Source organism: Geospiza fortis, unplaced genomic scaffold (genome assembly GCF_000277835.1).
Source record: "Geospiza fortis unplaced genomic scaffold, GeoFor_1.0 scaffold255, whole genome shotgun sequence".
Classification (NCBI taxonomy): Eukaryota; Metazoa; Chordata; class Aves; order Passeriformes; family Thraupidae; genus Geospiza; species Geospiza fortis.
Window position 1 is genome coordinate 1,111,991 of NW_005054497.1, and position 18,080 is coordinate 1,130,070.

Here is an 18,080-nt window from a genome sequence, read left to right on the forward strand (position 1 = left end):
TATATATTTGTCCTCCTTATTATTTTGTTTTTATTTTGGGGGAGAAGCCACCCCATTTTGAAATATATTTGTTTGATGAGAGTGTTTCATTGTTTGAGGATTTGGAAAAGATCCCATTTCTTTTTTTCTGAATCTTGAGGCCCAGTTATTAAAAATGAGGCTGTAGCCTCTTTGATATAGGATTTTTTTTGAGGAAGTCAGGCTGACAAAGCCCCTTAATATAAAATGTTGAGAGCTGTTGATTTTCATGAGCTTAAGCTAGAGCTGGTGGCATTCACTGCCCTGCAGGATGGTCCTGTGTTTTCTCTCATCAAGCTCTAACTCCCACTTACAATTTTATTTTTAGCTCTTGGAAGAAGTATGGCTGGAAAATCCAAATATTACAATGATGTCTCAGGTTTTATTCACTAAATCTAAATTGGTTGGATAGATAGAAAATTTCACAAGAACAATGGTGCATTTATTTTCCTGGTCCTCAAAAAAACATTGAATGCCACCACCATATGCCTGAACCGTTTCACCACAAAGGGGAGCTCAGATGTTTTGAGGCAGGAGGGATTCCCGGTCAATGAGCTGCTCACTTAAAATGGAAAGGCTGACTGAATGAGTGGGCAGGTTTATAGCTACCTTTGAAGAAGGGAGGAAAGTTTTTATTCATGATCTGTGGATTTTCAAGATAAAATAGTGATAGTTTCAGTGGGGTTACTCCTTCAATCCCAGTTCTGTCACTTTTAATCTGAGCTCTCCCCACATTTTTCCTTCCCTTCCTCAGCTTCTTTTCATACAAAACCAGTTAAACCACTCCTATATGGTGGCTGGTAGGCCTGCCTGAGAAGAATTCCCTGGAAAATAAGTATTTTTTAATACTACCAGTAAAAAAAAAAAAAAGGTGGTGGTGAAGTGAAACCGTGGCATCAGGTCACTGGGGCTTGTGTTGGTTGATGTGCAGCTCCACCAAGCAGGCTCAGCTGTTAGCAGGGTGATTTGTGCTGCCTGTGGAAAAGACAATCTGATTGATGCTAGTAAAGTATTTGGAAGCTGTAATGCTGTCTGTGGGTGGGTTCCTCCTGCTCCAGGCAGCAGGAAGGCTGAGCCTGCCATGCCCTTTGCTCTTCCCACTGCCACATGTGCGGTGCAGCCTGGTTTGCCTCCTCCTCAGCTCTGCAATGTCTCAGGAGCAGTGCACACGCACGGAGCATGCGAATGAAATAGGCAGTGAAGCCACAGGGGATGGATTGGCCAACACTTTGTACACTGCAGTACCCTGACACTGTATTCATGTAACATTGCTCTTTTTTGTGTTCCCAGATAACCAAGTTGAAAATTGACAGCAACCCTTTTGCTAAAGGATTCCGTGACTCTTCCAGACTCACTGATATCGAGAGGTAATGGGGACTTTCTGTTTACTTTCCATGCAGATAAGATAAAGAGAAGAGAGAGTTTGTAGGAAAAGCATCCTTTCAACTCCTGAGAACCTGTGCATTTTAATGTTATCTTGCTGCATATAGTAAGACTCCTCCACATCCTTTAAAAATACTTATAAACTTTATGAAGAAAGAGCTGTTTTGAGTTTTGACATCTGTTCCAGTTGGGGCCAATATATTCGTCTTTCTCAGGGGGCTTCTTGAAGGGGGAAGAGGGTCAGTTTTACAACTTCAGAATGAAAAGCTTTTATTTCTTATCATGCCATTTAATCCTATTGAGAGCTGTGAATTGGGTCAATGGGAAACAAGGGCAGTGGTCCTGTGAAAAACATCTTTACAGCTCCCCACTGTTCAACGTAGTGGAAAAGAGAGAGGGGAGCTTCCAAAATTCACTTCAGCAGTCCCAGATACCAAACTGGCAATTACTACAATCAGGATGACTCCCATAACTCCCACTCTGACAACAAAGATGCCATTTTTGTTTCACCAAAGTTGTATTACAAGCTGCATCAGGGGAAAGCTTTATCTGGAAACTGTTTTGTGTGTGTACAGCTCATTACAAGCAACTGCCATAGGGACAGAAGCATTAACCCACAGCTGAGTTAGGAAATAAACTTCAATCTCTTGGTAGCTTTCCAGCACGTCACATTTTTATGGTGTCGTGTCAAATAACTTGGCAAATGAAGCAAATTAAGCTGCTTGTGTCCTTTAAGCTGGAAGAGAACTCGATGGAGATGGATATAGCACATCCAATTTTTCCTATGAGCACACAATCATGAAAGAAAGTTTGGAGAGGCCAAAACCCTCCAGGCTCCTATGTGGAGATATCCAGATGTATCTGTGAATCATTTTTCACAGGTGCATGCAGGGGACAAACTGCTCAGTGAAGTCATAGCCACAGAGCTAGAGAAAGTCTTTACAGCAGTTCAAAAGTGCATCTATCTAAGCAGGCCCATGGATGGGAAATAGTGGTATCCTTTACACCTTAGTAGAGACTGGATCATAAGTGAACGGTTGAGTAAATGGGTAAAAGAACAGTGATTTGTGGAAAGATAGCTTGTAGGCTGCAGTGCGCACTTGCAAAGTTGTTGAAAGTTCTTTTTTAAGTGAAAGCCTTCATTGAAAATGAAAACAAACAAAAAAGGCAAATTTAATAAAATAGCATGGCCTGCTGTATTGAGAGAATACTTAGGTAAACAAGATCCAACGCTCAGGTTAGTATGCAATAAATATTAAAGGAAGGATCTGTCAGAAGAGGTTTCCTTGTTTTACAGACAAGAGACATCTAACAACACAGCTTTGCAAGGGCGGAAAGAGTCTGAACAGATAAGCTGGGAGAAAAACTTGGTTACCTCTGTGCAGATGAACTGACTATCGTGGTGCTGGATATGAAGGGAATTTTTCCAGAGCACATCTTATTATAACAGCACATGGCATGGAGTCAGAAATGCTGAGCATAAGCTGCAGTGCCCTTTTGTTTATTGATAAGTGTGAGAATAGAGCCTGAGACAGGCAGCCGAGGCCAGGCACAAATGTTGCCATGAAAGATAAGGCAGACAAATGTGAAGCCTACAATAAATACAAGAAACAGAATGTGAAAAGTATTAAACTTACATTAAAACTCTGGATTTGAGAGCCCAGGTTTGGGTGAGATCTGATTTTTGACTTAAATTAGAAAGCTTAGCCCTGATTACTATTACAATATTATTTAAAAATTCAAAACCCGCTGCACAACACATCAAGTCATGAGATAACAAAAGTGTAACAGGCAAGTGGGCTGGTAAGAGAGTGTTTGAGAATTGCCTAAGCCAAACAAATGGTGCAGAAATATCAAGGGGTTTATTCGGTTCTGCCATTAAAATACTCAGGCACATGAAGACATCATTCTCTAAGTGCCCACTGGTTCTATAGATTTTCTTAGCACCAGAAAAATCACTTAAAGAAATTCAAAACAAAGCAAAGGAAATAGCAAAATAAATGACAATAGGAAGAATGGCAACAGGAAGAATTTCTTATTTGATGTCCATTGCAACATTAATAGCAAATAGGTGAATCTTGAATAGCACAGCATGACTCTTGCTCAGTCCAATTGGAAACTATCACTGTTGGAGAAAAATACTTATTTTCCAGGGAAAAGACTGTGAAGGCCAAAACACACTTGCACAGCTCTTGAAAATTGACTAGTTCTCTAGAAGCTGTGAAAATACTTTCCCTGCACTGCTCCCTCAGCAGGCATACACTCAGCACGTGTGTGTGTGTGTAATCTACAGTGTGGTGTGGTGATCCTAATGGCCTCCCGTAAAGCATCCCATGATGTTGGGGCCAAGACAGCACTCATTTATCCTGAGTTCTAGCTTTTCCAAATGACCTAAGTAGTGTGAAAGCACACAGAGCTTTGTATTTCATTTCCAAGTATTTAAGCCTGCTTTTTCCTAAACAGCCTTTGGGGAGGGAAACAAATCAGATCAATTGATCTTTAGAGACCTAAAGAAATTAAATTAGTCTGGAGTCAGTTACTGCACTAAACCATCCAGTAATTGGATTGCTTCTTGTAACTGATTGAAAACAGCCTCTATCTGTAACAATATAGGGAGCTTTTCTTTATAGTAGATCTGAGAGAAAAACACATCTTTTTATGACATGATGACAGAAATTGCACTTTTTTAACCTAATTGAATATGATTTTATAAATATGTGACTTTAACGATTTCAGGCTTCCCATTCTAGATTTACGATCCTTATGTAAGAAATTCAAGCTGCAAATGCCTCTAGGATTAAATCTGTTGGCATTGCATGTGTCGGAGTTGAAATAATATATATAAAATAGTGAAATTTGCACAGCAGTAGAGGAGGTAGGCAACAGCAATGTTTTTGAAATGCCCTGTGTTTTCTTTTGTTCCTATTGTAGAATGGTTTCCTCATACTCATAGCTATATGCAAGTCTTTTAACTATCAAAAGAAATCTTTTGGTGAGTTTGGTATATACTGAACTTTTTGTAGGATGCAAGGTTCCCATCACAATCAACCCTTTCCCTATATTACTTGTGGTGATCTATTTATAGCAATGTGGCAGACTTTATCTGGGGCTACTGGGATTTAGATAAGTTTCTGACTCACCTTTTGATCTTTTTACATGGTATTTACATCTCCTCTACTATAAAACGGCTCCCACTGTGGTTGTGAATGAAAAAAATTGAACATTTAGCAGCAATTACCAGAATGTGGAGCTTAGCATACTGTGGAGCTGACTATGGGATGCCAAATCGAGTAATGAGGCATTTCTGCTAAAGAAAAAACTGTCACAGGCATAAAGGATGCAAAGGCAGACCCAACAGATTAATTTTTTTTCATTTGACTCTGAATTATCTTTTGAGTTGTTGTGAAGAATTAGCCTGTTAAAAATAAATAGATAACTAAAACCATCATAATCACATACCCTTCAAAAAATCCAGTGAAAAAGGTGATAATTTCAAGAGTAGGAGCCAAGTATGTGATAGGCAAGTTCAGGGTATGGATTTTTAGTATTTAAGGAGAGAGTTAAATGAGTATACCCATCTGCACAAGTCCAATAATGCTTCTGGGATACTTCAAGAGGAAATATGGAAAAGTATGGTTGCACACCCAAGTAATTTTTAGGCAGAGAAGGGAAGGCTGGGGGGGATGGGGAAGTTAGGGAGCAGCATCCCAACTGGATTTGCATGGTAATAAAGTTCCAGATTTTCCCCTGAGGAGCTTCATCTCTGAGATGTGGAAATACATCACACTGGCTTCCAAGGCTGTAAGCAAAGTTCATGCTAATGCCTGGACAGGGGCACTTCCCTGCTACAGGATCAGTCAAAGCCACACTCAGTGACGGGCTGAGCACAGCCAGCCTCTCCCCCAGCCCTTCCCTGCTCACCCCACTGAGCTGCCTTCTCCCCCATTCCTGTTGCCTACTGCTGGTCTGGAAGAACTTCCCAGACTCTTGAAAGCCCCCTACCAACAGCCAGAAACATATACAGGCTCTATGACCTACCCCCACACCCATGGTTAAGTAGGGCTTTGTCATAGCTCTCCAATAAGTCAAAAAGCCAGCTGATCTTTTATTCTCAGCCAGCTGTGAGTCTGCGAATGTCAGCAACCAGCCATGAGATATCATCTCTGATGTTTAGGTTCAGAAAAGAAAAGAAGTCCTCAATTTAGGAAGAAATACCAAAGACTCTGGCATAAACACCTGGTACCTAGTGCCAGTATTCCAGATGTTGCTGAGGTTACTCCAGCCTTCAGCTGCTGCTCCAGATGGGTGGGTGGATTGTCTCTATTTTCTGCATCATCCCCTCCAGAACACTGCAGGTGGCTTGGATGCCTTAGCAAATCTTGAAAACACTACCTGCCTATGTTTAAACACCTGAATTATTCCCTTCAAATCTAGTTCATCTGACTCTGCTTGTTGTTAGCCAGGCAACTGTTCCTTCTCACCCAGCAGAAAAGGCCTCCTGTGCCACTTAAATCCTCTTTAGTTCCCAAGTTTTTAAAGCACTCATACTCTGGCTCATTTTCCACTTAGGTTTTCTGTTATCTATCTTCTTACTTGTGCAAAATGGTGTCAAAATATTATTCTAGTTGTTTCCCCTCACCTCATGCAGATGTAGTGTGGACATAACAGGTGGGGATGGCGTCAAATCAGATCTATGGTTTCCACCCCAGAGAAAATTTTCCAGGGACTTCCCCCTACAATTTCATAGGACTTCTCTGTACTCACCTCTCATCATTTGGTTACAGTCAGAAGGAAATTGTTGCTCCACTGGGTGAAGTGGAGCTCCATGGGGCTGGCTATGTAAGATAGTTTTCTTATTTTTATTTGCAATTGAGAGACGTGATGTGAGTGTATTGATAACTTCATGCCCCTTCTTCATAAATGTCATTACTTTTCCCATGCCATGGCTTCAGCTAGGCTTTGTCACATCCATACATATTACAGCTCATCTACAAGTGCTGGATTTTTACTGAGAGGGTGACAGTAGACATCATTGTGGAGGTACACTTGTTCTTCTACAGTCATCAAACCCTAGATTTTTCCTAATTTAGTACTCATTTCCCTTCTTTCTTGTATAAATCCTTGCAGTAATGCATCCATCCAACACTTGCCCAGCAGTTTTGACTCTGTATGAAAGTGTTTTGCAGCTCTGGATGAGTTTTTGGGCCAGGTCACATGAGCTACTGTAGCCTGTAGGCCTTGTTTTGTCCCTGGTTGGTTCAGTTCTAACCTAAGCCATGGAACAGAACCACTTTTTTCTGCTCAAGGATTTGGTCCATACCATGGACCGTGAAGTATGTTCCTGTAGTCAGCCTCCATCTAGCAGTAGGAGCAAGTATATGTAGAACATTAATATGTCTGTATGTTCGTGCATATGTAAAGTAGCAAATAAAAGCCAGAGGGACATAAAGGCCGAGCGATATCTGAACAATGGTTCTGACAGCATAAATTGTTCACTCGTAGCTGCTGTTACAAAAATCTATTTGTTCTTCCTGCTATGTCGTTTTGGTTTTTTGGGAGGTGAGTGGTTTTTGTTGTTTTTTTGGGGGGGAGTTTTATTCATTGGTTGTGTTATTTTGTTGGTTTCTTTTTTTTTTTAGGTACTTGTTTTTAGCACTTGTGTCTTGGACAAATTAGTCATCTTTTCCCTTAAAAAAAAGTCCTATTACATTGTGACTTCCGACAAGTTTATTTTTGTGCCTTCTCAGCCCATTTATTCCATCTGTCTTCACCTCACCTCACTTCTGACATCTTCTGTTATCTGGGCTTTCTTCCAAACATACTAACTGGCAGCTACAAAAAAAAAGGAAACCTTTGAAATGCAGAACTAAAGAAGTCATTCAGGCTGCAAACTGATAATTCATACACTTTATATCCTGTTCTGTTCTGTATTTTTTTTTTGTTGGAATGGTCAAGCAAAACACGACTGTCAGCTTTACTATTTTATTATTTTCCTTCTTTTTTTAATTTTTTTTTTAATTGACATTGCCTTTCCTTGCAAAGAACAAGAAAAAAAAGTAGAAAAAAGCAAGCCCCATGACACCAGGAACAGGGAGCAGATTCTGGGAATATCCTTACCCTTCTGCATACCTAGCCCTTGGATAGCAAGGAGTAAAAAAAAAGAAGTTAATAATAAGAGTCTTCTCAGCTGTGCTCTGAATTTTTAACCTCTTCTAGCCATTCCTGAAACAGTAGCTTGTGCAGCAGACATAAATTCAGAGTGCCTGGCTCAGCCACTTGCTCTTTCTCACCACAGTTTGACTTTAGCATGTTGTCTTCAAAGAAGCTTGATCCTGGCTCCCACTGGAAGGGATGGCTGCCCCTTATATCAAACTTCACCCTCTTTGTAGCCGTGGTATAGATCTGAGAGAGATACTGGATGCCCTAGTTCCAGCAAGCTACTTCTGAATCAGCTTTCTTGACACCTTCACCCATGCTAAATATATTGTCTTAAGCATTTTTGTCCCAAAGGGAGAAGGGTAGGCTTCCATCTCCTTTCTGCCAAATTCAGAATCGGGGTTGTGGTGATCACAAGGCTGCTGTGCATGCACAGCTGAAGTAGAGTAATAGCAAAAGGAGCAGAAAAAATGACATCAGAGATGCCTGCTCCCACCTCCAAAGAAGCCCTGTTCTTTCATCTTGATTACAAGATCCTGCTCAGGGTAATCTGGGACTTTATCATCTCCTGAGAGAATTTCTATAATCTGGGTTGACAGCAAAAGAAAGTGAGCACCCTCACACAGAGCCTCAGCTACTTACTAAGCCAACTCTGTTCTCTGCCCTCTCCTAGCTCAAATCCATGGCAAATATTGCGTTTGGTCTGTAAAGTGTTAGTGAATCATTTGTCAGTAGCATCATGATTTTCCCATCTTTTGGTCCTTTGAGGCTACTCTGTACACACAGGGTGCTGTTAGCTGAACAAGGCCAAAGACTCAGCTTGGAACTCTGTGACATAAAGTATCTCTAGCCAGAAGTTTCGTCTTGGAATCGATTGCTAGCAGAGGCAAGAGTGAAAAGTTTAATCAAGAGGTTAGAATCTGCAGAATAGCAAGATGGTCCCTGTGCACCCTAAACCCTTTCTAATTGATGAATTCTTTCAGCCTTTCATATGCTTTGATTTCAGGTTCAAATTTTGCTGTTTTATTTCTTGGACAAAGGAGACAAGTGCTTCATTCATAATAAGGTTTATTGACAAGGCTGGGCTCAAAGTGTGCTTCTGTTGGAATGCAGATTATTGGGATCAGCCTGAGCTCCTTTCCCTATTATACCTCGTCACATTTGTCCTTCCTTGCATCTTCTCTGTGGGTGTGCTTGCCAATATGAGCTTAGTTTTCTGCTTTCCATTTGGCACATGGATCCTTTTCCTCAAGCAGCTTCAGTCCCTAACTTTCTCTTCTCCAGCCTGTCATCTCCTACTATTATCCAGTTGCACACATTGCACAACTTAATCATAGTAATATATTGTGTGCATGTGCATGCTTTTCCCTCCTCTGGGTATTTCCAAGATATCTGTGAGTTGAAGAACAGCATGGAAGACTGAACTTGTTGGTAGACCACACAAAAACATTTGACAGAAAGGAGACATCTTTCCTTTATTCAATTGGCAGCTTGTGATCTCTCTCAGAACAAGGTTAAATACTAATTTCTTGCTAATAGAAGAAACTGTGGAGTTCTTAGACACATTAAAAGGTAAAAATTTTTAGGTCCCAGTATTAGATAACAAGTCTCTGATCTCAAACAAAGAAACAGGACAGAAGTTGAGTATTGAGTTACTGGAAATCACTTTGTTCTTCAGACAACATGTTTACTGTGGAACAATGCTGAAAAATTAGCAAAGACAGCTTTAAAAACCGTCCACCATGTTCTTCTCTTGCTAATTTTTGAAATTGAGCATAGAATCATAAAGTGGCAAATATTAATTTATGATTCAGTAATTTATAAAATTACTTCCATAAATCCTTGGAACCACATTGAAATATCTGATGTTGTGTACAAAACTAAAAAGCCAGAGGTAATAATGTGTTTCCCTTTTAGTAGTGTTAATGTAATATTTTGGGACTTGAAAAAAATCTATTTTATTAATCCACTCTCCAGAGCACCATATTTGGGATAACCTAAAGGGTTCATACTTCCATAAGGAGAATTTTCAGAAATATTTTGAGATTTAAGTCCTTTTGTACCCAGTGGAAACAAGGATATAAGAAGGAATCTGTGTTCCACATTGCCAGCTTTGCTCCTGCATTTTGAACTAGATTTCACAGGCACTTAAGTCTTGTTAAAGTTTTGCTTCCTCCTACGTATCTGTGCTGGAGTCAAGTCCTGAGGCACCTCTGTCTTTAAAGGGTGGAGTAGGTTAGTCTCCTCTTTCCAACCTATGTGGGAAAATCCAAATGTTTTTATAGGTTAAATGAATTGCAACTGCTGCCTTCTCTATCCAGACTCCAAGTGGTGTTCTCTGAGGATGGAATATTGCAGCGTGGTGCAGCGGGCACCACACCCTTTTCCTTTGAAACACAAGGCGAAGGAAAGACTTCTGCTCTTGTTTTCCTAAGTAGAAGAAACAGTACTTGGAGTATAACTCAGAGATATGAATTTTGAGTGGAGAAAATACACAGCTTCTTTTTTTTTCCGTTTCCTTTTGCACACTTAGGTGCTCTCAGCCTTTTGCATTTTGTAGGTCTGTTTGGGGGTTTATATGCAGTATGTGTTGTATGTGAAAAGAAGAGGAGCCACCTGGAGACTGTGGGGGCAGGTGCCTAAATTCTGGTGTGAATCTCAATGCTTTGCACTCATGATGAGAGTCACAGCCTCAACCTCTAAAATGAAAATTCAGTAGGTGTTTTGTGATTATAGCATAAACAACCTACGTGGTTAGTCAAGATAAGCTCGTACAGTTTTGAATATTAAATCTCAACTGCACAAAAGGAACTGTTTCTGTGAGATTAGTTGCTTTCCCTGATCCAAGTTTCCACATTCCCTCTGCCATAAAAACCTTTGCCTCTTGTGCCGATGAATGAGATTAATCTTCCAAAACCTTTTGCATACTATCTGCAATGCTACATCATAAAATAAATAAATAAACCTACCACATAGTTCCCTGGTTTCAAACTTTGCAGATTCAGGGTTCACTAAGAAGTCATCTCTCTTTTTCCTTTAAAAGAAGACAACCATATAGAATAATAGAGTTCTCTGTCTAGCATACAAACCCATCTGGAAAGAATTTAGTCTGCAATAATTGTGGGCATTTGATTTAGCTTTAAATCCCTGTAGGTAATTCAAATGTAAATTTATTGGGGTGAGTTTATCCCCAAGCTGCCATTGGATCCAATGTTTTAGAGGTGAAATTGGCCCACTGTGCTAAAACTACAGCCTGCATTGTTTCTGTTGCATCAGGATATTATTACGTGCTGTAATATCTGCTGTTATAAGCAGACCCTTACTAGAAATAAAGTCAATAGAGACAATACAGACAATCACCTGAATTAAATTTATTTTTCAGACCTTGATAGACTAGTAATTCCTAGATTATGAATGTGTTTATATACCAGTATCTAAATCACTCAGACAACACCAGTCTAATTTGTTATTCTGTTATGCTGTACTCATATGAAATAGCCCTTTTGGCCAAGTAAAATTCTATGCCTTTCACATTCTGCTTCAGAAGAAAGTCTAATGTTTCAAGAGGCATTCAGCACATAATGTAAACAATGCCATCTGTCTTTTTCTTTGGAAAATCTTCTTCAAGATAGCCCTGATATGCCTACTGTTTTCAATCACTTAAAAGGCAGTAATCCAATTATATCATCCTCTATGTAGGAACTGCCATTGCTTTCAGTCCACTTCCAATCCTGACACAAGTAAATCACTTTGATAAGATCCTCTTTTTATTTATTTTTTTCTGAGGAGACTAGCATAAGTAATGATGCCAGCGATAGACCAAGGACAAAATGACCATAATGGACTTTCTGTAGGAAAGGAAAACATGTGCCACTGTGATTTATCATGTTACTTGAAAAATATTTTTCCTTGGAATTTCTGGAACAGGAGCACTCTCTAAGCAAAGGGCATTAGCAAGTATGAATGGATAAATGGTAAATTCAGACAAAACATTCATCAAGTAGCAGATTTAAACAACTATTGCTACTTAGATTTCTTAAACAGGAACAGAAGGTCAAAGCCATTTTGGAAATGTGCCTAGGTAATTTTCATCTTTGGTATAATGCCACCTACTTATATGAAAATGCGCTTGGAGTGTGTAAGGTTGGATCTTCCTTACAAACTACTGAGGCTTATCGTGCAGATATGCCTTCCTTCTATTTAAAAATGGTTTGGGTGACTTCAGTGATTTGTGCTACCAGTGAGGCAGGGGCCTGGCAGACACATCTAACCTCCCAGAATAGACATGGCACGAGATCAGTAGTATCTGCAGACTTCCTGCTACAAACTGCCCTCCACTATGATGCTGAGAGAGCATAGTCAGAGCTGAGTTGTCTCTGGACACACCTATCTTTGCCCCTGCTTTCAGAAAAAGGGGAAAGCAGCAGATGGGGTGGTCATGTGTGATGCAAAAGCTTGTTTGAAAGGAGCTGGATCACAGGTGTCTCTTTGAACCCAGACTCATCCCCCAGCACAAATAACTGCAGAGTTTGCATTTTCAAATTTATGAAGAGTGCTGGTTTGATTTTCACTGTCTGAGACCACATCCAGGAAGCACAGTAGGAAGTTCATTCTGCTGAAGAAGCTGGTAAGCGGTGATCCACAATATTAAAAAAATTCAGGCCAAGTCTGGCATTTCCAATGTCATGCAATGAGGTAAGTCTTTTGCCAAGTAACTTTGGAGAGCCTGTGTGAGAAAGCTGTGATCTGGACAGGAAAAGGCACTGTATTTACCTGAACAGAACAGGATGCTGTTTAGGATGGTATTGATACATTAGGTTGTTCCCTTTTACAGAGAAAGTGTGGAGAGCCTTATCCAAAAGCATTCCTATGCTCGATCCCCCATTCGGACCTATGGAGGAGAAGATGATCTTGGAGATGACAGCCAGGCAACACAAAGCAGAGGTAGGAAAACGTGCTCATGATGTAAACTGTAGTGACTCAGTTACGCTTGAGAAAAGTAGGACCCCAGGCAGTACCGTAGTACACTAAAGCATTTCTCTGGTGTGTCTCTCTGCCATGAAGTCATATAATGAAGAAGAATATTTGTTACCTTTTGGCTCTTTGGGACATCTGATATGCCCACAACACTGGTGTGGGTGGTTCAATTCAGGAGGCCATTCTAGAGACAACCATATAATCCTTGCCATCAGGAGAGAATCAGTTCTGCTTCCTCTGCAAACCAGAAAACTTCATTATTGTGGTGCTGAGAACAAGTTAACACTCTCCATCTCTTGGCAGGACTTACTAGCTGGGCTCCACACCACTTGTAAAGCACCATGTAGATGTGCCACTTGCTGCCCCTCCAGCCTTCTGTGAACAGAGGACTTAGTTCTAACCATCTTCAACCTGCTTGTGGTTAACCCGCTTTGCTTCTTCAGGAAGAAAATTTGGTAGCTCCCTGAAAAATTGATGTTTAATTGTTATCTGTTAGTCTCTTAAAGGTGCTGTTCATGCTGAAGCAATTAGCCCCAAATGCTTTATCAAACAATTTGTCTGCATTAGCAGTAGCAAAAGTAGTAACAAGACAGACTTGATCTTTGTGGGGATACTTAGTGGAGAAATTGCATCTGTCACAATTAACCACTGGAAATAGATCTCAAACCCTTCCTGTAGGATTGCTGACTGGCAAAACCTTGTCTTGCATTATAGTTTGCATGTTGACTTTGTGACCTGCCTGATATGCCACAGCCACTTGAGGTAAAGCAGTTCTATCTGTCTTCCGACTGGCAGTGCCCTTGTCTTGTCCTCTAACTTTATACAGTGCTGCTAAGATAACAGCATTCTTTCTGGTCATGAGCTCTTTGGACTTGTGCAGGGAAAACGCACTTATTTTTAACCATGGGTTGCTCTTCAGCAAAATGTGATTAGGTAGGTTTGTTTTTACAGATCTATTCTAAGAGCAGGTCCTTAGATTATGGAGTTTCTCAGGCAAGTTCACCTGCTATGATGCCATCCTTTCACACAGTTCTGGGGAATTACCTTGCTTCTTGTCAGCTTAGACCCTAGGCCAGCTATTGTTGAAGACAGTATTAAATTTTCCATTGCTTGAAGTGCTCAGAGCAAAGTACCTTCTCTTCAAGAATTAAATTTCTCCCTAGTGTGATGTCCTCCCTTGGGAGTGACAAAATGAACCAGGTGAACATCAGTATGAGAGCTGGCTTTTAAATCTCTTCAGAAGAGAATCCTTAGAAAGGTGTCATGGGGGATATACTACTTTATGACAATTAATTTTCTGTGTAATAAAAGGGTACAGTTCTGCATTTGCTTGCAATATGGCAAATGAGTAAGTGAGGAAAATTGTGAATCATGGCAAAGAACTTTCTTCTAATCTGGGAGCCATATGCTACATGGGATGTGAGTGTTCTGGGCAACCAGAGACATGCACAGAAGGTAAATCATACTGCTCTTACACATGAGTAACTGGTACTGCCTTTGCTCTCTCTTTAGGTCTAGTGTCCTTAAATACGGAAAACTCCTCCAAGATACACGGAGAGAAACAATGTTCTTATTGAAATTCCATAGATATTTTCATTTCTGCCAGTGAACTTTAAAATTAGCTTGCATGTAAAACTGATGGATGTTCCCCCACAAAAATAAGAGTTGAGAGCCAAGTACCTATGCATTTCTGGGTGGTGTGTGTTATAAGCTCTTTGAGACCTTGATTGCCTCAGAAGCACTAATTCCCTTGGTGGTGGCAAAAGCAGTATGTGGAGTACTAAGCTGCAATTACAGACCAAATCAGTTGGAGCAGGAAAGGATGCTTGAGGAAGTTTCTTGTGAAAATCATTGGACAGTTAGCGTTGGAAGAGACTGTTAAAGGTCATGTAGTGCAAATCCCCTTCAGTGAGCAGGGACATCTTCAACTAGATCAGGATGCTTAGAGCCCCATCCAACTTGACCTTGCATATTTCGTGGAATGGGACATCCAGCCCCTCTCTGGGCAGCCTGTGTTTCACCAATCAGTGTTTCACCACCCTCACAGTAAAAAATTTCTTTCCTATATCTAGTCTAAGTCTATCCACTTTTACTTTAAAGCCCTTTCTTGTGACAAATCATGGTAAAAATTTGTTCCCAGCTTTCTCATAGGCCTGCTTTAACCACTGACAGGCTGCAATTCGGTGTCCCAAAAGTCTGCTCTTCTCAAGATTCCTCAAGCCCAATTCTCTAAGCCTTTCCTTATAGGAGAAATGTTCCGACCCTACAATCATTTCACAGCCATTCATAAGAAGGAATCACATACCTTACTCTGTATAAAACAAAGAAATAAATATCAGTGATAGACTTGGTAATTACCTCAGCACCCTCCCAGAGCATTCTCAGCTCAGCAAATTTCAGCCATCTAAAGATGGAAGCCGCTAACCTACAGTACAAGGTGTCTAATTCCAAAGGAACTAACAAATAGGAAATACAGAAATTCAATGGAAACTCTTAAACTCTTTAATGCATAATTTCTCTGTGCCTACACCCACAGACATCCACAGGATTCATAGTAACCACGTGGAAGAGAGCCAAATGAAAACTTTCTGGGCAAATCCAGATTTGCACCCTGCTTTCCCTGTAGTGCAGCAATGCTCAGATACCCTCTGATTTGTCAAGGGTTTTGCTATGATCTGTGAGTAATATGTCATACTGTGAGTTTGGCTCTGGATCCTAATTTCCCAGCAGTGGTTCAGTGGTAGGACCAGGATTTGGTTCAGTGGTAGGACCAGGATTTGGTTCAAGTTTATCTCCACTGCTAAATTGGCACAATTTATTTTTCCTGTTACTGGGCTGTTTTACTTGTTACATTAAGCAGAGAAAAAATAATTCATGGCTTGAGAATATATCCCATAAGAGATTTATGATTTTTTTAAAAAAACCTCAACAATATACACTTTTTATTTCTGTTGTTTTTTGCTTATAGTTTGGTTTGAGTATGTGGCTGTGATGGGTTACTTCATTCCACTAAGTTTTCCTTAATGGATAGACGTCTTCATATGTTTTCATTCTACAGTTTGGATGAACCTCCCTTCTTGAATTAGATTTATGAAACTAGCACCTGTTACAAAATTTGTTGTGTCAGAATGTTTTGCAATACTGAATTGAAATTATATTTGATCAAATACTCTTTCCAACAAATTTATTTTCTAAGGTAAGAAAGCTGGTCGAGTAAAAAAATACATAAGAACAAAAGTTAAATTATAGTTTAAAGAGGAATACAATGAGTTTATTTATAGCATTTTGTTGTAGTCGCCATTTCTAGAAATCAGACGTATGATGATGACCAGATTGCATATAGGAACTACAGAGATGAAAGACAACACAGTCATCAGATTATTTGAAAATGACCATGTGCAATTATCCAAACGAATTATTGTTTCCCCAAAATTTTACTGTCAACATAAGTAATTAGTTCTAATTTTAAGAAAACATTTTTTTAATGATTCTTCAATCTTCAGGAAACAAAGTATTTTAAAGAGTTGGAAGATTTGTGGAAATAGGTTTTGAAACTTATCAAATTCAACAAACACAAAACAAAATGACAAACAGAACACTACCATTTGAACCTCTTACTATGAATTAGCACTGGTGCTGTTTATTAGAGTACTGTACAGAGTGGGAAAATAACAAATACTTTGACATTTATGTTTTTAGGATTTTTTGCTCTATATTATGGAAAGAAATATGTTGACTGGAAAGATGTAATGTTGACAGGTTTTACTAGGATTTAAAAAAAAGGAAAACTTGTAGAGCAAATTGCATTTTTCTGCATTTTCCCCACACTGAAATTTTGGGGAAAAACCCCAAAACAACAGTTCTGCTAAGGATCTGATGTAAAAATCTACAGGTATGTCTTCAAAACAGGGATGTAATACAGTGAATTTCCATGTGAGAGTAGATATTTCAGTGTTTAGCAGCAGCATTACAAGGTGTTTCAGTGTTTAATATCTAAAATGTTTAATGTGCAAAGCTGATTTTACCATTGAAACCACTGCAACCAGCTTCTGAAAAAGGAAATTTATCTAAGACATAGCGATAAAGGACATCAACCAGCGAATAACATTTTAAAGACAAAAGTGTATGGGAAGTATTTCCAATGACAAGTGGTCATTGAAACCAGGCTTGCTGTGAAGGATTCATTTTCTCCCTTTTCATTACTTTACCAGCTTTGTGTGCCAATGTTAGGTATTCTTTCTCTTTGCTTGCAGGGTCAGCCTTTACAACATCTGATAATCTGTCCCTCAGTTCCTGGGTTTCCTCTTCAACCAGTTTCCCAGGATTTCAGCATCCACAGTCTTTGAGTGCCCTGGGTACCAGCACTGCATCCATAGCTACACCCATTCCTCATCCGATCCAAGGATCTCTGCCTCCATACAGCCGCCTGGGAATGCCTCTTACACCCTCTGCTATAGCCAGCTCCATGCAAGGTAGCGGCCCCACTTTCCCATCCTTCCACATGCCAAGGTACCACCATTATTTTCAGCAGGGTCCTTATGCAGCTATCCAAGGACTGCGTCACTCTTCCGCAGTGATGACACCGTTTGTATGAGTGACGTGTGGCAAGAGGAACACGAGATTTTAAAAGTGCAACTTTGCTATGACAAAATACAAGGGACCTTCCTGAAAGGCCTGTGGCAGGAGTGCTGAACTCATGACAAACCAGCTAAGAAAATGCATTGTGGATACAGATTCCTCTCTTGAGGGATCACAAGAAGAGAGCACGCAGCTTGGAGCTGCTCACATATCTATGTGTAACACAGCCAAAATGGATCCCAAAGTCCCCAGGATCTTTGGTCGCGTGCAGCTTGTTCCAAAGGTGCATTATACCTAGAGGAAAGAGATTATCTTTAAGCAGCAGTGTACAAACTAATTGTCTATAGGTCTTTTTTCATATGCTAGATGAATTCTAAAAAGGCAATACTCTTACTCATCTTCATCTCTTCTTGTGACTGATGAGCATCTAAACAGAAAAATGTATTGCTATAACTTTGAGCATGTTTTAGGCTATCTCAGCATACATTTGCTGAAAACAGGATAAAGTGGAGAAGACCACTGTCCTTTTTAAGACTGGCATATATTCACCAAAACCAGTATTTCTTAGTTGCTACTATAATCACAAAGAGAACGTTATTAAGTCTTTCTTTTTTTGTTTGTTTCTTTCACAAAACACTTATCGGTTCCAAAAAAAGAACTGTGTTACAGGACTGTAGTAGTAATAATGTATTCTGTCCTTCAGTCTAAAAGGAAGTTTGTCCTATATCTGAGGAGGAGTAATTTAACTGTTGGTTAAGATATAATGAAGAAAAATTTTGATTTGGAAAGATCTGTTACTTAAACTTAGAAACACAAGATTTCCAATTTTAAAGCAGTGCTTGTTTGCTGCTGTGCATGCCACTGAAGACCTGTTTCCAGCTGCACATGTGTACCAAGTTAACCCAATTTCAGGCTAGATCAGTCTATAGACTCTGGATCAAACCATAATTAATGGACTGGTAGCACTG

The 18,080-nt window shown here is 39.9% G+C and overlaps 1 protein-coding gene across 2 annotated transcripts in view; it reads left to right on the forward strand.

Moving 5' to 3' along the window:
• Window positions 1-17,749, forward strand: part of TBX20 (T-box transcription factor 20) — a 34,763-nt gene extending 17,014 nt beyond the window's left edge. Inside the window, exons 6-9 of one of the 2 annotated variants that reach the window (XM_031063329.1) lie at window positions 1,309-1,385; window positions 12,392-12,501; window positions 16,788-17,074; window positions 17,302-17,749. In XM_031063329.1, coding sequence (XP_030919189.1) covers window positions 1,309-1,385; window positions 12,392-12,501; window positions 16,788-17,074; window positions 17,302-17,334 — 507 coding nt within the window. In that variant the 3' untranslated portion in view covers window positions 17,335-17,749. Of the gene's footprint in view, window positions 1-1,308; window positions 1,386-12,391; window positions 12,502-16,787 lie in introns of both variants that reach the window. The other variant, XM_005428663.2, reaches the window with a different exon arrangement.
• Window positions 17,750-18,080: the final 331 nt, after the last annotated feature.